Source organism: Eptesicus fuscus, chromosome 10 (assembly GCF_027574615.1).
Source record: "Eptesicus fuscus isolate TK198812 chromosome 10, DD_ASM_mEF_20220401, whole genome shotgun sequence".
In the NCBI taxonomy this organism is placed as follows: domain Eukaryota; kingdom Metazoa; phylum Chordata; class Mammalia; order Chiroptera; family Vespertilionidae; genus Eptesicus; species Eptesicus fuscus.
Window position 1 is genome coordinate 44,952,538 of NC_072482.1, and position 25,783 is coordinate 44,978,320.

General features: G+C 39.2%; 1 protein-coding gene across 1 annotated transcript; it reads left to right on the plus strand.

The window, feature by feature from the left end:
- The first annotated feature begins 216 nt into the window (after positions 1-216).
- On the plus strand, positions 217-20,225 carry SPACA1 (sperm acrosome associated 1). Its single transcript, XM_028135672.2, has 7 exons — positions 217-487; positions 7,455-7,511; positions 12,583-12,684; positions 13,389-13,495; positions 14,147-14,282; positions 19,353-19,473; positions 19,989-20,225. The coding sequence occupies exons 1-7, from the start codon at positions 232-234 to the stop codon at positions 20,143-20,145; spliced, it is 936 nt and encodes a 311-aa protein (XP_027991473.2). The 5' UTR covers positions 217-231; the 3' UTR covers positions 20,146-20,225.
- The last annotated feature ends 5,558 nt before the right edge of the window (positions 20,226-25,783 follow it).

A 25,783-nucleotide genomic window follows, 5' to 3' on the forward strand; every position in this document is an offset into this window, starting at 1 on the left:
TGGGGCGCCGTGGACGTGGCGCCGTCGGAAGGGGCCGGGGGCGCAGCGCCCGCGGGAGCGCGTGTCCCCAAGCGCCGCGAGCGAGCGGGCCGCGCGGTGAGCAGCTGTGACGCCCTACTGGTTGCCGGGCGGCGCGGAGGGGTTCGGAAACCCGCGGCTCCTTTCTTCGACGCCCGTCCAGCAGAGCGAGCGGCTGCGACTGAGCCTTGGGCGGCCGAGGGGCCGAGAGCCATGAGGCCCGGGGGCGGCTGCCCCGCGGGGCTGCTGCTGGCGGTGGGCTGGGCGCTCCTGGCGGGGCTGCAGGCCGCCCGCGGGCTCAACGTCACGGCCCTCCAGGACCCCGGCCGGGCCCGCTCCCTGGACGAGGAGGAGGAGGAGGGCGATGGCGGTGGCCACGGCGATGGCGAGGCCGAGGAGGAGGAGGAGAACTACGCGGGCGAGTCGGAGCACCTGTCCCAGCGGGAGGGCGAAGAGGTGGAGGAGGATGGTGAGCTGGGCGGCTCCCCGGTGGGGACGGAGGCCCCCGGGAGGCCAAAGCCCCGCTGTTGGTCCGAGGACATGGAGGCTGACCCCTGGGAACCTTTGTAGAGCTCCTTGGCCAACAGCCACGGATTTATACATTTTTTTTCACTCGTGTAACGGCCTTGAAGCAATATATGTCAATTTTCCAAGGCCACAGCAAGCTGAACAAGCCCATATATAGGAGTTGCTACAGAAATACTGCTAAAAAGACGCTTTATTTTTTAAGTGCTAGGAGTCAGAAGTAGTCTCCCACCAAGTGGAATTATTTTGACTCCCTTTGCAGTTATGTTTTTCCTTCCTATTGTAGGTTTTTTGTTTGTTTGTTTGTTTTGTGTTTTTTTTTTTTTAGTTGCAAATTTCTTGAAGTCTTTGTAAATTTGCACTTCGCATTGGAACAACAAAACAGAACTCAGAATTCCCCTCATTGTGACACATCTAGATAGATGGATAGGCGGACTAAAGTGCCCGGAAGCCCCATGTCAGCTTCTTGCAGCCCCAACCTTGAACGCCTCTGCAGCGTGGAGGTGTTCTATTTGCACGTTCCCCTTTGCACCACAGAGGAACAGTGTGGCCTTAGAAAACACCGATCAAGGGATCCAACTAGTGGCTTTGTTAGATGATAACGTGTTAACCAAGGGAGAATGAGCTGGTGCTTGGTACATACTAGTAAATTTACCTTATTCTGCTAGCTCATTAAGCAATAAAACTTGACAAGCTATTATACCTGTCCTATTGATTAGTAACTCACATGCTGGTAGGTAAAAAGGTCAGTTGCAGGTTTGCAGCCATCTGAAGGAGAATGATTCCTTTACCTCATAAATGACCCAGCTGAGATTCTTTTAATATCCTTGGCAGTCTCCCGTCTCCTATACATATAGAATAGATGCTCTATTTATCAGCTTTTCTTTTATTTCCTGATGACAGATAGTGACCCTCAGTGACAGAAAGAAATTGACTACCTGAGGTTAATGGTGGGATGAGATTTGTTATTGCCTTGATAACATTACATTACAGAGAGCTTACACACTCACCCTGCGATTGACTCAACTTCATCTCCTTGACTTTGGAAATATGAAGAAAGAAAGGGTCTAGAAAAGAGAAAAACAGGTTCTAAAGCATAGTAGCCATTGTTTCACTCTAGTTTTAAAAGTAATCGAATTAACAGTTTTAGTATTAAACTGGTCAAGGGATGGTTCCAGGTGTAAAAGCTAAATGGAGTTTAGAGTAAACCTGGGTGACGGAATTATAATGCCTTAGATGCAAATTCAAATGCAGGATAGTTATTTATTTTCTCGATGTCTCCATTTCCTTATCTGTGAACTTCAGGGAGTCCTTCTGGAATTTTATATATACAATTTCATGCACAGCTGCTTTTTCCTGGGGAAAGTGAGAATCCAGAACTTTAAACAATCTGAGGTGTCTGAGATCTGGATATTTCTGAAATTTGGCGAAGTCCCTCTTAACCCTCAGTGGACCAGTGTAAAAATATTCAACACCATTTATGATCCAGTGGTGTTGAATATTTTTACATTTTATTTTACTGCCCCTTATTTTTCTTTTAAGGCATTTTACAAATAATTTCAAATGTAAGAACAAAGGGGCAGTGAAAACAACTTATTTGAAATTTTAATAAGAATTAAATTTTATTTCCAAATTTATCCCAAATTTTATTCCATTTTTTCTGGTTTTGAAGATGAATGGAAAAAGTACTTTTAGTGTAACTAAAAGCTCATTGGTTGTTATGCATGAGTCTGAAATATATCCATCTTATAAATACTGAGTTCAGATTTTAAGTATATCTTGTAATAGATTCTAGTTATCATTCTTCTTGTTCTTTTTGCACTTGAACACAATACTTTTGAAAATTAGGAAGGCACTTATTTTGTTGAAGAGAAGACTGCCATATTCTTTCTCCATATTTGCAAAACCATTTTCATCTTTTATTTATAAACAATTACAATTATTGGTCTAATGAATTTATTCATTTCTACATCTATTTTCTTGCAATCACCTTTGTATTCACACCTGGCATTTATTTGTCTGTTTACTAGCCTTATCAAGTATATTTTTGTGTATAAACTGCTTTAAAAAGGAAAGAATACTGTCTGTTTGTATCCTTTTATCAAAATAGTATGGTCTGGCTCCATTTTCATAAAATATTTCAGGATCAAGTCCTTTTTGTTGAAGGACTAATTAGAAGAGAATGCCATATATCCTTTCCATTCTTAGAAAGATAATATTCATTCATTGAGTCTTGAGCTAGAGATAATTCATCTAGGATATTCATCTAAGTTATCATCTCTCATTTTGCTTATACAATAAATTTTAACATCATCATTAGCATACTAAATGCTGCTATCTGTTTCTCTATGTTCATCTTCTGATTCATCCAATAATTGTGAAATGTTTTTCACTGTCAACTTTCTTTTCCTTGCCATTATGGACCAAAAAAGAAATAAACTCTAAAATCTCAATTGTGTTCAATGAAAGCTGAAAATAGAGGATGAGAAAAATGCATCTAAACTTCTTTTATATCTTTCTGAAAGGTGATGTGATACTTTGGGCAAAGCAATAAGAAAACAAAGTATGATGTAATACCTATAATTTATTTCACAATTATGTCATCTTTCTAGGCCATTCTAACCATTCTTCCATTTTATTATTATAGTCTTTTTTAAAAATAGGAGTAATTGATTAGTAATACTGAAATCCATCATTATGGATGATGAAATAACAAAATATTTCCAAAATATAGGAAAAATCACTAAGATACTATGTTTTATATACTCTTAATCCTTTTATACCCCATATCCCTATGCCTTTTATACCTTTTATATACCCGTATACCCTTTATTAATCTAAGGTTTATAAATTTACTCTTCACCTATTTACCTTTAGATTTATAAAAGGGACCGACAATAGACCTACTTAATAATTTCAAGAGAAAAAAGTTTTATTCTATAAAATGAGGTTTATTCTATATAAATATAACTACACAGTATTTTATCTTTTTCTTTGGAAGACCTGTAAGAAAGAAAAAAAATCATGAACTATCCACCATGCAAATCAATTTTCAAAAAAAGAAACTCAAAAATAAAAATTGTACTGTGATGTAATATGCCAACAGTTAAAGTATCCTGTCCAAAATTAAAGAGAACATTCCAGGATCTGGCCAGAACAGAAAAACACAGCAGAATCATTATCTGCATCATTGTGGATGCCAAGCTTTTATCAGCACAGTCTAGGACCCAGTAGATATTTAGGGAAGCCTCATTACACTTTTGACTCCTATTAAACTCACTATTTTTTTATTTGTCATTTTAATTTGTGTGTGTAAGAAAAGCCTGCTTATAATACTTCCTATTAAAAAAATAAAGTATTTCTATTTTCTTAAAATTTAAACTCACTATTGAACTCTCATTTTCACCTGTTCTTTTAAAGACAGCCAATAAAGTATTTTGAGGACAGCTGACTTTTCAGCTTACATACAGGACTTTCAGCTTACACACAGCATGAAATCAGTATTATCCAAGACATTAATGAAAATGTTGAACAGTACAGAGTCCTGTGACACATGACTCCCACCACATTGACACCAACCAATTAATTTATGTTGAAGTTATACATAAATCGTGACTGACATGCAGACCATATTTTTCCTTTTTACTCATAGATATATAATGGGAAACTTTGACAAATACTACACTGAAGTCCAGATACATATAATCGCCCTGACTCACCATTATAGGATCCCCATCAAAAAAAAAAAAAAAAAAAAAGTCAGTGAATGACCTAATGGGCACTTAATAATCAAAGCTGAAAGGACCTTTGGAGATAACATGATTAAACCTCGACTTTTTTTGAAAATATATTTTTATTCATTTCAGAGAGGAAGGGAGAGGGAGAGAGAAATGGAAACATCAGTGATGAGAGAGAATTATTCATCGACTGCCTCCCGCAGGTCCTGCACTGGGGATCGAGCTGCAGTGGGCGGCATGTGTCCTGACTGAGAATTGAACCACAACCTCCTAGTTCATAGATCAATGCTCAACCACTGAGCTGTGCCAGCCAAGCTCAATTTTTTTTTAAGTTAGGAGAACTTAAGTAATTTTCCCAAAGTAGCATAGGTACTGAATAATAGAACTGATTAAGTATTTGGTTTATTGAGTGGTTTTTGAAAAGAGGTTATATATTTAAAAAAAAATTTTATTGATTTCAGAGAGGAAGGGAAAGGAAAAGATAGAAGCATCAATGATGAGAGAGAATCATTGATCAGCTGCCTCCTGCACGCCCCCCACCAGGGATTTAGCCAGCAACTTGGGCATGTGCCCTGATCTGGAATCAAACCACGACCTCCTGGTTCATAGGTCGATGCTCAGCCACTGAGCAACACCAGCCAGGCAAAAGAAGTTATATTTAAAAGTAGCCTAGTACTCATTCTCCCACCTGTGTTTTCTGTGTTCAAGATTTGGATTTTAATTTATATCCCATAATGTGCCAGCTGAAAGTATCCAAGCATTTCAAGCAAAAATGTTAATTCAAAATTGATCATGATAGTCCAAATAATTTATTTAACAAAGTCAATATTGATTAACATATTTACATCTAGTGCTTACTATGTATTCAAAACACTGTATTTGGTACATATCCTATCTAATAAAGAGGGTATTTGACCCTCACGCTGTTGCAAAGATGGCAGCGTCCACAGTCAATAAGGAGGAAATATGCTAATTGACTTCCCCACCCTCAAAGATGGCGGCACCCACAGCCAATAAGGAGGGAATATGCTAATTGACTGCCCCACCCTCAAAGATGGCGGCACCCAGTGGATGGCAGGCACGCGCTTGCCTCCGGAGTCCCCCAGTCCCCTCAGCCCCCCAGCCACCCAGGGCCGGCTCGAAGCACAGACAAGCCTTGGATGGCGCTGCCCAGATGATGCCCGAGGTGTAGGTAAGCCTCAGATGTAGGCTGCCCAGCTGATGCCCGAGGCACAGGCAAATCTCGAATGGTGGCTGCCCAGCTGCCCAGGGCCGGCCCGAGGCACAGGCAAGCCTTGCCAGCTGGGATGGAGGCTGTCCAGCCTCCCAGGGCAGGCTGAGGTTTGCGCTGTTGGCAGTGGCAGCAGCAGAGGTGTGATGGGGCATCACCTTCCCCTGATCGCCAGGTCACCTCCCGCCCTTGAAGGCTCCAGGACTGTGAGAGGGGGCAGGCCGGGCTGAGGGACCGCCCCCCCCTCCAGTGCATTAATATAATAAAAGCCTAGGCGACTGTTTCGGCAGAACCACCAGAATGACCGGTCGCTATGATGTGCGCTGACCACCAGGGGGCAGACGCTTAATGCAGGAGCTGCCCCCTGGTGGTCAGTGTGCTCCCACAGGGGGAGTGCTGCTCAGCCAGAAGGTAGGCTCACAGCTGGCGAGCGCAGCAGCGGTGGAGGGAGTCTCTCCCGCCTCTGTGGCAGTGCTAAGGGGCAGTGAGCTGAGTGGTAAGAAGCAGTGAGCAGGTGGGCGGTAAGGAGCGAGGGGTCCGGACTGCAAGAGGGATGTCCAACTGCCAGCAGGCAGACATCCCCCGAGGGGTCCTGGGTTGCAAGAGGGTGCAGGCTGGGCTGAGGGACCCCCACCCCCATCCACGAATTTCATGCACTGAGCCTCTAGTAAGCATATAAAACTATAAAAATATTGTCTTGCTGTAATAAAAATAGAAAAAAATCTTTGAATTATATGAAATCAATAAGTGCAAAATGAGTGTGAGTGAGGTTATCTCTTAAGCATTTTTATAGCACTAAACAAGTTACAGAATGTTTTCACACACATTCTCTCATTTAATTCTCACAATAATCAAATGAAATTGGTTCCCCTTTTCAAATTTTACAGAAAGGTTCACTAGGCTTGAAAGAGTTTAAGTAATTTACTCAAACTCAAAGCAGCTAATTAGTGGTAGAAGCAGCAATTTGGCTTTAACTCGAATGCATTTTCCCATGTAACATTGTTGCCTCAGGATATGCCTTTTAAAAATTATCTTCTAACACCTCATTTAATATTTTTATCCTTTGAGAGTTTAGTCTTAATGTGAGCTATGAAGAATGGCTTATACACTACAGCAAGTGGAATTTATGCCAAACTTCAGAATGATGAGAAAAAAGAAGCACTGTATTATGTGATTTGAACCCAACGATATTTAACTAATCAAATACTTATGTATTCCTAGATTATCCTACTAATAAAGTGTTAGGAATAGTAGACCCAATCTATAATACATGATTTTAATGAACACTTGGTATAAAGACTTCTGTTTTGGATGAAAATGATACACTCAAATTTTTCAGAAAATATAGAATTAGAAAAAAAAAATGGTCCTTACAATTGGCTGGGTTGTTTTTTTGTTTGTTTTTTTCTGACATTCTGTAGGACTTTAAACTCATCATGTATTAAAGTAATGAAAAATTATTTTTAAGTTATATAAACTTTCCTTGCAAGTTATTTCTTGATTATTAAAGGGTTGGGCTTCTTTTGATGTAAACAATAATAGATGTACTAGAAATAGTATTGCTTTTCTGATTTAATAAAACTTTTTTAAATGTCTGCTTCCCATCCCTAGCTGGTTTGACTCAGTGGATAGAGCATAGGCCTGCGGACTGAAGGGTCCCAAGTTCAATTCTGGCCAAGGGCACATGCCCTGGTTGTGGGCTCGATCCCCAGTGGGAGGTGTGCAGGAGGCAGCCAATCAATGATTCTCTCTCATCATTGATGTTTCTGTCTCTCTCTCCCTCTCCCATCCTCTCTGAAATAAATAGAAATATATTTAAAAAATAAAATAAAATGTCTGCTTCCCATATGACAAGTACTTGTATCTGCATCCCCAAGTAAGAGCTTTTCACTTAGAAAAGTTTTCAAGTGATTAAATAATATGTTTTTGTATTTTATGTTTAGGTTCAGATATGAAAGTAGTAAAAGAAGTAGAATTTGGAATGTGCACTGTTACATGTGGTAAGTAGCACAGAGCTACAATAAATAATATTGCAGGTTAGGAGGAGGAAAGGTAAAAATAGTGTGACAATTTTTATTTGTAATTTGTGTACTCTCATTGATTTCTATTTCTAATGACTATAATTCACACACAAAACATAAACGGATTGCTTTAAAAGGTTGGATATATCAGTTTATAACCTCTAAGTCTTATTTTAAGCCAGCTCCCTATATTTTTTGGCACATGCACTGCCTTCACCAAAGTAAAATTTCCTCTATCTCACAGATGTTCAGAAGATGAAAAATCTTGAGATGCATCTCACAGATGTCTTTCTACATACTGTGTTGGCAAATCTGTCAAGAAATGTGCTTCTTTGTAATAGTCTATTCTAAATTCTACATTTCTCCAATTTATATGTCATATCTTGGAGAAAAAGAGGTATTGGCTTTGTGGGGAAGATAATGTTCAAGGATTATGATTTATTTTGATCATTCCATGAATAGAATTCGGATATAAAATCTTTTACGTGATGGTGGGATTAAGGCAACACATGATCTACAATAGACTGGTGTTTCCCAAACTTAACTGTTCACCCTCAGTTGCTGAAGGATTTGTTAAAATACAGGTTGCTGGGCCTACCCCAGAGATTCTAACTCAGTAGGCCTTCAGAGGGGCCTAAGAAATTATATTTCTAAACAAGTTCACCAATGAACCTGATGCTGCTGGTTAGAAGACCATCTTTTCAGAACCACTGTAGAGTAGTTTGTTGAGAAGATAATAGATAATTCACAGTGAAATTAAGTTTATTTTAAACTAGAGGCCCGTTGGATGATATTCGTGCAAGAATAGGCCTTCCTTCCCCTGGCTTCACTCCCAGCCGCCTGGGAGCCGGCAAGTCCTCGCTCCTGTAGCTCCCTCCGCTGCCCCCCTTTCCCCTCATAGCAGGCATCCAGCCACTCCCAACCTGCATATGCAAATTAAACCACCATCTTTGTTGGGTTAATTTGCATACTCACTCTGATTGGCTGTGGGTATAGCGGAGGTACGGTCAATTTACCTATTTGTCTATTATTAGGTACGATAGACTCTGCCTTGGAATAAAAAGACAGTGATGGGAGGGAAAGACAAAAATCAGAGGGTAAGACGACAGAAAATCCATGCACATCTACATCAGAACATTTTTTTTTGGTCAAACATTACACCTGAATTACTTTTATTTGAGATAGCTTTTGTTTGCGAATGTGTGTGGTAAAATATACCTAACATAAAATTTACTATTTTAACCATTTAAAATGTACAATTCAGTGACATAAAGCACATTCACATTATTGTGCAACCATTAGCACCATCCATCTCCCAAATTTTTCCATCATCCCAAACTGAAACCTCCACATGCATTAAATACTAACTCCCTACTTCCCTTTTCCCCAAGCCTTTGGCAACCAATGTTCCATTTTCTGTCTCTTGTGATAGTTTTCAGCCTTTTTTTTTAATCTTAATTTCTTCGTGAATGAAAATCAGAAAATGAGAAGAATCCATGTAATAAACCTGTGATTATTCATTTACAATTTATATCTTTCTTCTGTTGCTTACTTGAAACATTTTCATAAGAGAATTATATTTATGACAATTCTAGTAAGGGGGGGGGGCATCCCTCAGCCCAACCTGCACCCTCTCCAATCTGGACATCCCTCTAGCAATCCGGGACCTCTGGCTCCTAACCACTCACCTGCCTGCTTGCCCTAACCACTTTGCCTGCCTGCCTGATCCCCCTAACTGCCCTCCCTGCCAGCCTGGTCACCCCTAACTGCCCTCCCCTGCCTGCCTGATCCCCCTAACTGCCCTCCCCTGCCAGCCTGGTCACCCCTAACTGCCCTCCCCTGTCGGCTTGGTTGCCCCTATTAACTTTAAAAAAAAATCTTATCCCCTTCACACACAATTGTATTTGACTTCTTTATTGGCTTCTCCTTCTCACACAATTTTTCTCTCCTTTATGTAACAATTTTTCCTACTGACTCATCATTTTTAAACTTTCCTTTCCTCCTTATTTCCTACTTCTTTTCCATCATCCTTTTTCCCATCTTTCTCCTATCCTCCTTCCCTCCTCACACTCCTTCTTTTCTTTACCCTTCCCTCCCTCCCCTTTTCCTTCCTTCCCACCTTAATTTTTTTCTTCACTTTCTCCCTTGGACCTGCTTTGCTCCCTCCCCCATTTCTTCCTTCTTCCCATTCTCCTTTTAAGCTCTACCGGCTCCCCTCTAAAACTTTTCTTCCCTCCCTCTTTCTCTCTCATCCTACCTTTCCCATACATTCTTCTCTACTTACTTCCACTGTTTTAATATCTATCTACCTGCCTAATTATTCACTATCATTTATCTTTTTTCTTTTCTGACTCCTACTTTTAAAATCTGTCCCCAGGACACAACTATACTTGATTTTCATTACAGCTCCTACAGTTCACTCATACATCCTCTTTCCTTCTTTAATTCTATTCTCTACTGACTTCTTTATAAAGTTCTTCCCTCCCTCCTTCCCTTCTTAAAGCTTCCATTGTGGGAGCGTTAACCCCCAGCCCCTGGCTCAGCCCCAGCCAGCTGTTCGCCACCCCCTCCCTTCCCTGGCCTCCCCGCTGCTGTCCTGCCCCCATTCCCTGCCCGGGATGCCTGGCCCAGCGAGGATGGCCGAGGCCTGTGTGGCCCAGGCACTGCTGCTGCCGCAAAGCAGGAGCGCCTCCGCCCAGAAGGCCTCGGACCCTCTACTACTCTGTCCCAGACCTGTGGGTGCCTCCCTGCTAATGGCCCATGCTGGGGACCACAGCTGTCCTCCCGAGTCTGGGCAGGGCTCCCACCCCGCCCCTGCCCAGGCGCACCTGCTCTCCCCCCCCACGGTTGCCACCCCCTCCCACGTGCAGCCCTGCATTTCCTTCTCTTTTCCATTCCTGTGTCTTTTTCTTGTTCCCTTTCCATATTTCTGTTTCTCCTCTTGGCCTGTCTGCATGCAGGCCTACCTTCCTCTCCCTCTCCTTTCTTATCCCCTCTTGTCAAATCCTATCCTACCCCGGGCCTTGCAGCTGCCTGAGCAGAGGGCAGGGACGCAGCCTGCTGATCCGGTTGTGTCATGATGCTGTAACGGATAATTTGCATATTTCTCTATTATTAGTATAGATGTGTTTCAGAAATTATATATTCATTCAACAAATGATTTTCTGTTTGGGGACTTTTAGAAATGTTTTCTGTCTACAATGTGTCAGGCTGGGAATACAGCAGTGAAGAATAGTTCAAGGAGTATATATTTTACTTGGGACAAAGAGATAAATAAACATAAAATATGTAATATGTCAGATGGTGATAAGTTCCACATAGCCGTGGAGCTTGTTAGAAAGGCAGACTCTCAGAACCTGCTGAATCAGAATTTCATGTAAGATCTCCAGAAGATCTGCATGCTCGCTGAACTTTGAGAAGAACTATGGTAAGCCATTTCTGATTTCAACTTCCACTTGCCCTTGATAATGGATTTTATGATTAACATCTTATAGGAGTTGAAAGAGGAAATCTGGTAAGCAAGGAAATCAAGATGGACAGTTCCTTAGCTTGTGACTATACAGTCTTTTCATGGGTCATGTCAACTTAAGAAACATCCAAACCTGTAGAGAATTTTTATAAGTTTGAGCCAAACTGGCAATAGTTGCCAGGATGCAAAATCTCAACAGATTGAGAAAATGCTCTGAAGAATGCCAGTTTTGCAGTTTATTTTATACATTAGAATAAAAGGAGGAGACTGCAGGAGGGAACATGAAATCTATTGATGTCAGGTTAAGGGGGCGGGAGAAAGCAAACCAGGGAAATCTCTGTGACTTGATAAAAAGGCAAAATAAGAAACACATACTCCCTTTATATTGGTGGGTTAGTAATTAACTATAGAGATGGTATTCGGGGAATAAGCTAACAAGGAAGTTCTGTGATTGTGTGCTCTCATGCCTGGGTTGTGGCTTGAGGAATCTGGAGAAGATTACTCTGACATGCTATCTTAGATGCAAAAAGATAACAGGCTTACTTGAGGTAAAGATTGACCTTTGTCAAAGAAGCTATAGGCCTAGAATGTGACTACCCACCATGACTTGCTTTGAGTTAGAAATGTTTATGTTCAGACCATCCTATGTGGTTACTTGAGTTTCCAAGGCCCACCATGCAGAACCCCCTGAGCTTGTCAGGCTTGTTATGTGGCCCCGTTTTCATTCACAGTCAGTTTATCACAGGACAGTTCAGCATGTTGCTGATCCAGCATTTTATTGTCTCCAACTCTGGTGATGAAAGGCAAACTTGGAAGATTTGAGATAGTTAAAGGCTTGGTTTCTTGTTATAAAAATGTGTGGCAATTCTAAAGAGAGTATGTTGTTGAAAATGGAGATTTGATAATTAATAGTTTGTCTTGCTATATTTATTACCAATCTAAATATTAAAAAGCTTCATTTATGTTAAAATGTGATTTTGGAATTTCCTCTAGAAGCTCCAAGTCTCCCTACAAGTTCCTAAAAGTTCCATGGTCAAATAAATTTGGGAGATACTGTGTACCATGTATTTCATTAAATCTAACACTATTGGTTGTAAGAAGCACAATTTATGCACCTCTAAAAAGGAAAATGCTGCCAATTTGTAATATGCCATCAATTTTAGGATGCATTCTAATTTCAAATATGTTAAGATGTAAAAATTTTACACGTTAAATCAATGAAAGTGTACACACAAAGCATGTTAATTTATTAGCATTTTAAAAGTTCCCCCAAAATTCTGTAGTAAAGAGATCCCTTTAATTTTATTTAATGCATTATTTTCAAATGTGTATAATCATGGAATTCTTTTCCTAATGGTAACAATCAGAAGGACTAGTGTTACATGTAACTCACTTTAGGAAAGGCTGTTTTATGAAATAATTAAAAATAAAGGGTCTAAAAATTCTAAATGTTGTAAACCTGATTTTGGGAATTTAATTTCTGAAATTAAGAGAAAAGTCTCAGTAAAAACTTAGATGGTAAAGAAAAAAAACTCTGCGGAATTTGTTTTTCCTAACATTTGCCAATTTCTTTTACCAAAGGTGTTGGTATTAGAGAAGTTATGTTAACAAAGGGATGCCCTGGAGGTGAATCTAAGTGCATTGTACGGGTGGAAGAATGTCGTGGACCAGTAGACTGTGGCTGTGAGTTGGACTCTGGAGGGAGTCTGAGGGGGGAAGAGTTTACTCTGGGGAAATATCTTTAACTTCAGGTTGTCATGAGTGGAATTGATATACTGAAAGGAAATCATAAGAAAACTTAAAATTCCACTTCTCAGGACAGTTATAGCTCTGAATAACTTTCTGCTTTTACTTTACATTTTTCAATGTCTAAAATTTAACATATATTTTCTGCAATACACTGTAACCTTATGGTACTCAGGCTCTGTGGTCAAGGCTGACCTATAGCGAACTGCTTTTGACACATTGTTCATGACATTTTATCAATAGATTGGTACACCCAAAATTTTTAGTGATGTTCTATATCAAATTACACAATGCTGAGATTTCATTATCTCTAATGGGGTCCTTAACCAATAAAGTGGAAGCCATGAGTAGATCTCAAAGTATATTAGCTCATTGAGTTGGTTGTCCTTACTCTTCTCCACAGTTTATTCCACGGAAGGAGCAGATAGCCATGGAGTCTCCTACCTGCTTCTGTTGGTGACTTTATCTTTGCATCCATCACTCCTCTCTGCTCTTCTACACTCAAACTCTCAGTAATAAGTTTGATAACTTCCAGCATAGAATTTATTCAAAAATTGGAGGTGGCTTTTAAAAGTAATATTATTTATAAAGCAATTTACAATGCTCAATGGTATTTTTGTATTTAATTTTTATTTTTTCAGGGGGTAAACCCATATCAGAAAGTCTTGACAGTGTGAAACTGGCATGTGTTCATACAGCTCCTGAAAATCGTTTCAAATATATTTGGAAAATTCTAAGGCCAGAGCAAGTGAGTAATGAATGTAATTTGGTGCTTTGTAGTGAGTGATAAAATTTGTTTCCCAGTGCTTGATGACTGCCAGAAAACTCTCTTTAAAAAACTCTCTTTAAAAGAGAAAACTCTCTTTAAAAGCAAAAATGAAGTTAAAACCATACAACTTATTATTATTAGGATTTAAATTTTTTCATAATTTACAAACATATGTTTTAGGATCAGCTATTATCAGAATTTAAAAACATTGATTTTATACAAATTATTTTATTTTGGAAGCAAGGTTTCCAAAATAAATATATAGGAATTGTATTAATGATAACAGTAGCTAACATTAACTGCTAAGGGCTAAGGGTCAGACATACACCAAATGTTAGTGTTTCTTTTAACCCACGTAACAATCCTATGAGGTAATTCCTAACATTATACCCATTTTACAGATAAGAAACTGAAATGCTGAGAGTAACTTGCTCTGGGTCACACAGGCAGGAAATGGTAGGATTGGAACTTGATGTCTACATTGTCTGACTATAAAATTCATGTGCATAATTAATTACTTCCCTAGACTGAGAGATAATGGCTCTTTTTTTGTTTTGTTACAGGAAATAAAATTATTTCCTGATCTTAAGTTTACATGAAAAATTTTGATACTTATTTTCTTTTAAAAAGCAACCCGTTGTACTTGCAAATGACTCAGCAATCCTGGAAGTAAGCAGGCCAATTCACCCCTTGGATTACGAGTGCGATACCTTCGATAATAATGAAATAGTAGCATCTCTTAGATTCACAGTCTATACATCAAATGGTAAGTGCCCGGCAATATTTTGGTTTGCTTATCTCAAACTTTAGAGAGCATCATAATCACTTGGAGGGCTTCTCGACACACAGACGGCTAGCCTTACCCACAGAGTTTCCAGTTCAGTTGATCTTGGGTGGGGCAGACAAAAGAATTTACAGTTCTAACAAGTTCCCAAGTGCTGCTGGCAGACACCATAGTGTGAGAACCACTGGTTTAGATAATTTAGACTTTCTATAAGGTAGTGCTTCATTTCTTTTTCACAAAGTACAGTCGGATTTGCCTCACTTTGGGAAACTAGTGTATTCCTGAAATTTCTCCAAAGAACAATCCTCTAACTTGGATTATGTTTTTACTTTTATTTCTACCACAAAAGTGAAAATGTATACATGGAGTTCTTATGAATGCTTATAAAAATTGTGTACAATAAAATGAAAGTACAAGAATCATTATGTCAAGGCATGTCCTTTAAAAAATTACTCATTTGAAGAAAACATTTTTTGATGAAACAATAATAGTCATCAATATATGTGACAAAAGGCAAATCTTGTCCTGAACATCATTTCACAAGTTAAAAACTGCTTTCCTTGTGAAATGGATCCATGTGCATGTCCTTTTAATTTAAACTATGATATCCAAATAATTATTTCCTTTATAATTAGTTCAAGTGCTCTTAACCATTTTTATTGTTGTCATCTTTGCTATTGGGGAAGTGGGGGTTTGGTCACAGAATTTTTTTAGAATCCAATTAAGGCTCAGAAGGCTTTTACCAGAAAAATGCCCACATATACAATCCTGCCAAAAGTTACCTATAATTTTAAAGGAAGTTCATGGATTTCTTGAAAGTATTTCTTAATCTCAAGTAAAGAATTTATGCTGTTGTCTAGAGATACCATGCAACATAGCACCCTTTATTGAAATGAAAACAAGCTAAACTGTTTTGGGGATGGTATTTTAAATAAATTATTTATAACTTTCTTTGATATGTTGTATAATGTCTTTAAAAAACATCTTTCTGGTGAAAGCTAATAATCTTACTCCAGTTGTTATTGAAAGGATAATTTAAAAAAATATATTTTTTATTTCAGAGACAGAAAGGGAGAGAGAGAGAGAAACATAAATGATGAGAGAGAATCATCAATTGGTTGCCTCATGCACCCTCCTACTGGGGATCAAGCCCGAAACTCAGGCATGTGCCCTGACTGGGAATCGAACCAGCGACCTCTTGATTCATGGGTTGACACTCAACCACTGAGCCACACCAACTGGGTTAAAAGGGTAATTTTAATAAAGTCCTAAAAAAGGCCAAAAGAGACCAAACATCATCAAACTAAAAAATATCTCAATGAGTTTTGTTCAGGATGTTACAGCTATCAGGGGACATTCTTGTTTTTTGTCTCCTTTCTTGAGATGTTAGGACAGCTCAGTGGTTAGCTCTTCCCATGACTAGAAGGTGACATGCATTTGACACTACATAAGTTAAGGCCTGAAACACAGACCCCAAAATGTCACTACTTAACTGAGATAGCAGAGCTACCCACATCATCTCAGTTTAGGGCTGGTGGGTTAGCTCTGCTATCTCAGTACACACACTGGTTAATTGATAAAATGTTTTCAGAACACTTTGGATCTATTGGTTTCTTTTAAAATGGCAATTGGGTCACCACTGTGACAGACCCTTTGGGTTGTTTAGTCATCAAACAAATGTATTTGCTATAAATGTCCACAATATGGTACTGACTTGAAACAAATACATAATTGAAATATTTTAGGGTAAATATTATTTAGTTAATGAAAATTTCCCATCCATTCCCTTATATATCAGATTTTTCACTTCTACAATAGTTGTCCTTCATAATTAGTCGTTGTCTTGGCTTGAATTGTGTCCCGCTAAAAAGATACTTTCAAGTTCTAACTCCCAGAACCTCAGAATGTGACCATATTTGGAAATAGGGTCATTGCTGATGTAATTGGTTCAGTTAAGATATGGTCATACATACTGGAGTGGGACTTTAACCCAATATGACTTGCGTCTTTATAAGAAGAGGGAAATTTGGACCCAGACAGACAGAGAGAGCAAGACAGAGGAGAATGCCAGGTGAAGACGCAAAGACACACGAGAAAAGACAGCCATGAGAAAGCAGTGAGAGATTGGAAGTGTGCTGCCCCAGCCTAGGACCGAAGGGGCTGCCAAAGGCTGAGAGAAGAAAGGAGGGGTCCTCTCTCAGAATCCCTGGAGGGAACATGGCCATACCAATACCTTGTATTCAGAATGTTAGCCTCCAGAACTATGAGACCATAAGTTTCCTTTGTTTTTAAGTCAACCAGTTTGTGGTACTTTGTGATGGTGACCCTGGGAAACTAATACAAACATAAGCTTAGTTTTACTAAAAAGGTTAGTTTTACTAAAAAAAAAAAATTCAGCCTATTTCTTCATTAGAAAATTTCAAGAGGAAATGCAGCCCTTTTAGTTATTAGATATAAAAGCAATCTAAGTGATCCTTGCAGGAAGACCACTATTGAAATGAGTTAAATTTTTATACCCTCATTCTCTACCCTCTTGGCTAGTATTGCAGGGTAGTAGAAAAATGGAAGGGAAGTTTGCATTTCTTTTCAGGTTTTAATCCTAAAGGGTGTCTTTTATTTGAGCTTAAAAATCCCATGGCTTTTATAAACCTAAAATTATCAAAACGGAAATTATTTTAAAAATTCAACAATGTTGAAATATAAATATGTAATTTCTCTATCATATTTGGAACTATTTAGTGGGATCACTAAATTGAGTGTATAACTCTAGAATTACTAAGGAAAATGGAACACTATACTCCATGGTGTTTAAAGAATAGAAAGAAAAATTCAGACAAATAAGCTGTTGAGGTTGCTCATAAAGGAGCCTACTACTGATAGAGTGATACTTACCAAAATTAAAATTCTAAAATATATAAAACATAGCTTGCAGAAATCATTAAACCCCCTTAGACCATGGTTTCCTTATTGCTATGATTCAACAGTTGCATCTGGTCCTTACCACATAAATCTTTTATGATTCTATCATTTAGGGACCAGAAAGAGCCACAAGAAAGCTATATAATTCACAAAGTAATACTTTATGTAAATTGGCTTTTCACCAATTTATAATGCCTAGACTGGCTTTGTCCCTTTAATAGCCTTATTTGCAGGAAGAACATAAAGATATGTGAGAGAATGAAAAATAAAAAAGAAAAAGCCTGATTTAAAAGTAGTGTGTGGGTATTTGTATGAAGAAAAAAAATGAGCTTCAACCACTGTCTTACAACATGTATAAAAATCAGAGATGTATCATAGTTTTAAATGTAAAAGTTAAATCCAGAAAGCTTTAAAAAGGGAAACGTAGAACATCAGCATAATTCATGAGTAGGCAAGGGTTTCTTGGACATGACTCAGAAAACCAACACCATAAAAGGAAAAATTGATAAATTATGTTTCATCAAAACTAAAAACTGTAGTTCATTAACAGAAATCATTATAGAAATGAATAAGCAAGCCAAAAATCTGAGAGAAAAAAATTTATAAAATGTACAATTAATGCGATCAGTTTAAGAAAAGGTCTTGCAGTGTCTTGGAAAACTAAGCATACCTCCACCCTATGACCCAGCAGTTCTACTCTCACGTATTTATCCAAGAGAAATGAAAATGTGCGTTCACAGAATGACTTCTTCAAAAATGTACATAGCAGTTTATTTATAACTAGAGGCCTGGTGCATGAAATCCATGCACGGGTAGGGTCCCTAGGCTTGGCCGGTGATCAGGGCCCATCTGTGGGGTGACTGGCAGAGTGATCAGGGCTCCCGCTCACACCTGCCTTGGCCTGGCTCCATCTGCTCACCTGCTCCACCATCACGCCGCTGTCCCGCTCTCGTCAGGGCCCATCGGATCCGGCAGCTTCACTGTTGCCCGCTGCCATCTCCGTGTTGCAGATGGCCACCTTGTTCTGCACCGCCCCCTGATGGTCAGCACATGTTTAACTCCTGGTTGGTCGAACAGCTGCCCGTGGGGACAATTTGCATATTAGCCCTTTATTATATAGGATAGCCCCAAACTGGAACAGCTTAGATGTCTATCAATAAACAAATTAAGGAATACTGCTCATTAATAAAAAAGAAAAAGCTCATTAATAAAAAAGAAAAAACTGTTAGTACATGTGCAAATATGGGTGAATCTCTAAAACATTATATTGATTTTAAAAGTCCTACACAAAAGAATACATAGTATATGTTTCCATGGCTATGAATTCTGGAACAGGCAGGACTAATGGGTGGTGGAAAAGAAAATCAGGACGGTTGTAGCCTCTAGAACAGGGGTCCTCAAACTTTTTAAGCAGGGGGCCAGTTCACTGTCCCTCAGACCGTTGGAGGGCTGGACTGTAGTTTTAAAAAAAACTATGAACAAATTCCTATGCACACTGCACATATCTTATTTTGAAGTAAAAAAACAAAATGGCAAAAACACCCGCATGTGGCCCACGGGCCGTAGTTTGAGGACGCCTGCTCTAGAAGATAGGGCAGGGATTAACTGGGAGGGGCTCAAGGGCACTCTCTGAGGTATAGCAATATTCTGTGTATTGATAAGGGTTTAAATTGCATGTATGTGTTTGTATATGTCATAAATAAACAAATGTACATTTAAGATCTTTGTGCAATTTATTGTTGAAATTTTACCCCAAAAGAAAAAAAATATAAACAAATACTTAACTATAGTTAATGATATGCCAGTTGAAGAGTTTTGCTGGGAAATGTGAAGACATCAGCAAATTATGTTGATATATATTAAAAATATAAGATGGGACAGAAGGATGGATAGACGGATAGTAAAACGTTGTTGGTAGTATCTAGGTGGTAGGAATACATAATGTTCATGGTCAAAGTCTTTCAACTTTCTGCATGTTTGAAAAGAACATTTCAAACATGCAGAGCAAGTTAATAACTTTCTGTCCACTAATACTTTCTGTATATTTCTAGAGTTATTTTTCAGATATAAAGTCTCCTTTTCCTTTTTCTCTCAGTAGGAATAATCATCAGATATACATTTTTTCCCCTCTAGAATTGCAGATGAAAAGATCAAGACGACCGGACACTGATGCAGTGCTGGTTTTTGTGCTCACCATAGGAGTTGTGATGTGTATATTTGTGATCTTTGTACTGATCTTCATAATTATAAACTGGTAGGTGAAGGACTGAAAGTGAGTCTCCCCCTTGATTGATGTCCTCTCTGCCCCTCCCTTGTCCCATGAATCCAAAGCTCTGTCCATGATGTCTCTCACCTGTGTCTTCAAACTGCCCAACTCCTGCGACTGCCCTAGTACAGTCTGCCTAATCTCATGACTTGTTTCCCAGCCATGAGAGAGCTTTTAAATGCAGTTTTTACAGTTTTACATAGTAGCTGCTTAAAAAAGTCTATTGAATGAATATTTGTGCTGCCCAGTTGTAGTTATGACAATCCCAAAAATTGGTTATTGTAACCTACCAATGCAGTTATAGGAGAATACTTCCAATACCTACATGAGTATTATACCCTGTTACATCTGAGGGCTCTACTGTCGCAAGGCAACTGATGTACCACAAACTAAAAATAAATTGTGACTAAGGAGGCACTTCTATATAGACAAAATGAAACATAAATCTATTTTTAGTTTTCATTTCACATAAAAGACTTTTTTGATTTTGTTTTATCTCCCAGGGCGGCAGTGAAGTCTTTCTGGGAGGGAAAAGTCTCGGGGACTGAGGTACGTTCTGAGCATACTTCACTGAAACGCAAAGGGTCAGCTTCTCTTGAACGATCACCAACAGGAACACATGGACGTGAAGATGATGCACTGAGCGAGTGGAATGATTAATGTATAACAAGCCAAAGGAGAGTAGAGCATACCAGATTCATTATTATAAAAATAAAATATATAGTGAAATACTTTAATAATATTGCAAGTGATTTACCATGGTCTGAAAGCAATACAATGTGAGAAGGGGCTATTTTAATCAGTCCTCCTTTGTGGTACACTTGTAAAAAACTCTTTTTAATTTGTTCTCAACATTTACCATTTCAGGTCATCGCTTGGTAACATTTATCTAGAGATACAAACACATAAAATCTTCCAAACACATTTTTTATCACTTTGATCACTTCCAAGGTGATTTGCCTGTTCTGTCCCAAAAATGAAAACTATGGAAGATGCCTTGCATATTAGACTTTCTTTCTCTGGTAGCACTGCATTGAACTTGCTAAAGCAAACCATACTACTTTAGAATCTCTGCAGGGCATGAGACATATAGAGCATCACTTATAACACATGAAATAATCCTATATAATAAAGATGTGATATGCAAATGGTCGTTACGCTGTGAAGCATAACGACTGACAGTGTAATGACCGGATCACGGATCAGCAGGAGGGTGGGACAGCAAGCTATAAGCGGGGCAGTGGAGAGCTACAGGAGGGTGCAGGGCAGCAAGCTATGAAGGGGGTCAGGAGGGAGGGCGGGTGGGGGGAGCTACAGGAGGACGGGGCAGTGGGCGGAGAGCTACTGGAGGGTGGCAGCAAGCTACTGGCGAGCTACTGGCCACAGATACGTGCTCAGGGCTACTAGTAACAATGATAACAAACCATGTGTAGTGACTATATGTGCCTAGCTTTTCTCAAAGCACTTTACATACATTGGGTAATTTAATTATGATTCTATATAGGAAATATGTAAAGAAGAAGTAGGAAGGAACTGAAGGTGGTTGAGTAAATGATGTGAATTTTTTTTTTGGGGGGGAGGATATTTTTTCCATTGATTTTTAGAGAGAGTAGTGGAAGGGAGGGAGGGGAGTGAGAGAGAGAAAGAGAGAGAGAGAGAGAGAGAGAGAGAGAGAGAGAGAGACCCATGTGAGAGAGACAGATCTATGGGTTGCCTCCCACACTGCCCTGACCAGGGATCAAATCTGCAACCCAGGTACGTGCCCTTGACCAGGAATCAAACTCAAAACCCTTAGGTCTGCAGGCCAATGCTCTAACCACTGAACAGCCACACCATCCAGGGCTAAGTGATGTGGATTTAATATGCCCTGTATCTCACAGAAACTGTGAATTAAGGACTTTTAAATAACTACAAAGCATTTTCATTGTGTTGGTATGCAGGAGATAACATCTTAAAACCAAGATACTATTTCTGTACATCATCATCTACCTTTTTGTCCTGTGTCATCATGTGATACAATTATGGACAGCGATCAAACAAGATACCAAGACATTAGATAATTTGATTAGGTAGACTACATCAGAAATTAATTTTCTAAGGTAATGAAAATAGTACAAAATGCACTTAATTTTTTGTTTAGATGAATTCTATGCCAACTTCATTGACATTATGGCATTTATCTGATGGTAGCATTAACTCTGCACATCCGTATAGAAGACATTGTACATGGGCATTTACACCTCCCTCTAGTAGCCTAGAAATAGGCTGTGCTGTGGAATTATCCATGCTTTCTATTATATAGCAACTAGAGGCCCAGTGCATGAAATTTGTGCACAGGTAGGGTCCCTAGACCTGGCCGGTGATCAGGGCCGATTGGGACCATCCTTCTGCCAGCTGCTGGCTGCCGGCTGGGGCCTTCCTTCCTTCATTTGGCACCACCCCCTGGTGGTCAGTGCACATCATAACAAGTGGTTGAACTTTCTGGTCGGTTGAACTCTTAAGGAGACAATTTGCATATAAGCCTTTTATTATATAGGATTGTATTGGGGAGAAGCAATGAAAAATTGGCTGGTAAAAGATTTTGTTATTTGTTGTGGGAATTTACTAGAGACTTCAGGTGAGAAAAAATTGTTTTCATAGAATATTTCCAAAGAATTGTTCATTCGACACTGCTTCTCCCTTCAGATAAGTGTGTGTGTGGGGGGGGAAATCAGCTTTCCATTTCTTATTTCTGATTAAGTATGGTCATGCAACTTTAACAGAGGTGGTTAACATTCCTGAATAGTAACTATTATAAATTCTTATTTTTTAAAAACATGAACAGCAGTGATTTCAATGACCCTAAGTGTTTAGTCAGGTTAACAGGTTTAGTTGTCAATGCCATTCACTGAGTATTTCGGGCTGTCTACTTTCCAGGCACATGGTAGGACAGTACCTCCTCAGCCCCTCATGGTTGGGTGGGGCAATGTGACTAGTTGTAGCCAATGAGTTATGAGCCAAGTGTGACTTTCATACTAGAACACTTCACTGTGAAAACCTCCAGAACTCACTGTTTGCAGGCACAGACCCAGGGAACAGCACCAAGACTGGAAATCAACCTTTGTGAACAGAGAGCAGGAACAGACCAAAGAAAGAGGCTGTCCACTCCAGTCTGGAGTTTAGGAAACTTACATAGGAGGTCTGTCTTGGGGGCTGCAAGACAAAAATGGACCCCTGAGCCACTTACCCAAGAATTATATAGTGTGTGGGGAAGGGGGGAGGGGGAGAGAGGGGGATAGTTACAGATATTAGTGCGTGAATGCTACCAGGTACGGAAATTACTTTACATGCTTGACCAGGTCAGAATTACAACCTGTTCCAGGAACCAGCACATAGCAGGAGGCAGGTGAAGGGTGCTAATTTATGTCAGAATGAACATTAAATTATATCTGAAGGGGGATTTGTGGAAAGCAATCTCCATTCTGGCCCGAGTCCAGGAAATGGGACAAACAGCGGTCACATAATGGAACAGTGAATCCTTCACATTTATCTTCCCTGGTAGGGCACCCAGAAATGCTTAGATCCCAGAGTGAGGACCGCATGCCACAGGATCTCCAGTCAACCAACAATGAACACGTAGCAGGAAAGAGAAATAAACTTTAAGCCACTGAGGCTTAGAGGTTGTTCAATACAGCAGCTTTCTAGTTTTTTCAATTTTTTTTATTGATTAAGGTATTACATGTGTCCATATCTCCCCATTGCCCCCCTCCACCCCACTCCCAATACAGCAGCTTTCTTAAGACTATCCTGATTGACACATAATGTTTTTCAAAATACAAGTTTTCATAATCAAATCAGTCAAAAACTTCTTTATTGCAGGACTACCCATCAATGTGACTCTCTTAAGAAGGGGTTAGAGGTGAAATATTTCCCAAACTTACTGGTGGTCTGTGGGACAAAATGAAAGCATGCATGAATGTAAATACTATACCAATTCAGAAATACAATTTTGAGCAGGACTGTCTGATATCTGTCTACAAGAAGTCAGGTCTCAGTGAGCTAGTCTTCGTAATGTATAGCACACAGCAAATCAGCAATGTGCCTTGACAATAGTAGCACTTTTCCTCTTTGATCTCTGGGTGTACCTAGATCTTGCACTGGTCCGAACTCACCTTGATGGCTTTTGTTAAAAATCATCCTACTCCCCAAGACCAGGGGCTCCTCTCTCATAAGTACTATGACCACATTGCATTATGTTAAAATAATCAACAGACCTTATATTGAAGTAGATCACAGTATGATCCAGGTTCCCATGAAATAAATCCAGGTCTCATGAAGTCCCTCTGTCATTTGCCACTTACAGTCTGTGTGTTGGGGAGATCTCTTCCTGCCATGGTCCATGAGGTCTCCATTGCACACCAATTAAGATTAATGGGACTAGTCACCCCCCCCCCCAAGCAAACAAGGCCAGAGGCATTTTCTAGTTCCCAACTAATCCTAAATTCCAGGCTTCTGTTACTTTTCCTGGTCACCAAAATATCCACAGGGAAAGCCTTGAAGTTTGCCTCTGTATCTCCAAAGTAAATGAAGCCAAGCAATTACATATCAAGAGGAGGTGTTCTGTTTGAACCCCAAGACATTGGTCTCTGCATATGCAGCAGCAGGAGTTGAAGTGTTCAAATAATACCTTACCAGGAGAATCATTTATCCTTTCATTCAACTAACATTCATTAAGCTATTCCTGTACTAGGCACTAGGAATACAGTTAGTGCAAAAAAAAAAAAAAGTAATAAAAGAAAGAGAGGATTCTCTTCTCTAAGAGGTTGTCTTTTACCCAAGACACAGACATTACAATTAATCACAACTGAGATGACTATCTTAATGGAAACCCACAAGTTTCTGTGAAGCTGTAGTAAAAGAAATGACAAAGGATACTTGCAACCTGAATAGGAATTATGTTGGCTAATGGGAGGAAGGTCTAGGCCAAAGAAGAGCAGGAGTGAAATCTCTGAGTAGGGAAGGAGCATGACACATTCTGAGGGAAGACTGGCTGAACTGGAGTGTAGAGAAAGGGAAAAAGAGTGGTGGGAAATAAGGCTTGGTATGTATGGAGAAGCAGGTGGCTCTGTGTGTGTGTGTGTGTGTGTGTGTGTGTGTGTGTGTGTGTGTAAAATAATGTAGCTAAATGACCTGAGACTACATACCAAGAGAGTCAGTGTTAAAATTAGCACTCCTGATTTCTTTGCTATCCCATATTTGCCCACGCCTTCCCGGAGTTTGTTATTGGCCTTTTGACAATTAATGACTGCTCACTCTTACCTAGATAGAGTAGTTTATACTTTAATTTGGGTTCCTTTGAGTTTTACTGAAATGCAAGATTGCATTAATTACACCTTAATCCTTTTTCATAATAGTTCCAGCAAAGAGCTAGATACAGGCACTTAAGAGTTCCCAACAATGACTGGGGTTGGTGGGCATACCTCTGGACAAGTGGCAAATGATAAGGTGGTTGATGGACATAGCAGGCTGCAGTTTTCTACACTCTTAGACATGACATGGAATAAAACAGATAGCATTACTCATCCTGTTGAAACACATTCCAATTTCTTTCATTTGCATAATATTTCAACTCAAAATGGTTTTCTTCCCAGATTACTTTTAATATAATTTTTGTGTTCTCTGTTTGTCTTCTTGATCTCTTAAAAACTGATGTGATCTTTTTTTATTTTTGGTTCCATTTTATATTTTAAATCCACTTCTTCAGTCATTTTATGTTATATTCTGGAGGACAATCTTTTTGGAATTCATAGCCCATCACTGTTGCGATCCACCATCTGTCTCAAAAAACTTAGAACCATTTACATGGTTATTTAGGCTTTGAGGTTTGTGCAACTTTATTATCTGTGATCAAGTCATTTGTATGATGAAAAACAGTTTGTCTTTGACAATTTTCTGATTCTTGTTGAAAATGAAGCTTGGATGTTGAATACCAAGGGTTTTTTCCTTCACCATATAAAGGAAATAAAATGCAAAAAAGGAACATATCTTTCTCTGATATTCCACATATACATTTTCTGAAAATATCAAGTGCATTTGAATAAATGATTCATATTCAAGTCTTTTTTTCTTGTTAAGAAGAAAACTTAAGAATAAGCAGCAATCATTTACATCATGACCTTAGAGACATATATGCTAGTTTATTATTTTTCATATCTATGTATTTATAAATACAGAAATTAATAGAAAATAAAGTACTTTAGTATCTCTGCTAAGTGAAACTTGATTGAGCAAAGATTCAAAGGTAGTGATGCAAATTGTT

Excerpts from the sequence above, each read along its gene's own strand:
- SPACA1 (XM_028135672.2), top strand. The coding sequence starts at position 232 with ATGAGGCCCGGGGGCGGCTGCCCCGCGGGGCTGCTGCTGGCGGTGGGC. Across the intron at positions 13,496-14,146 it reads AAATTCTAAGGCCAGAGCAA|CAACCCGTTGTACTTGCAAA; the intron begins GTGAGTAATGAA and ends TCTTTTAAAAAG. Across the intron at positions 14,283-19,352 it reads CACAGTCTATACATCAAATG|AATTGCAGATGAAAAGATCA; the intron begins GTAAGTGCCCGG and ends TTTCCCCTCTAG.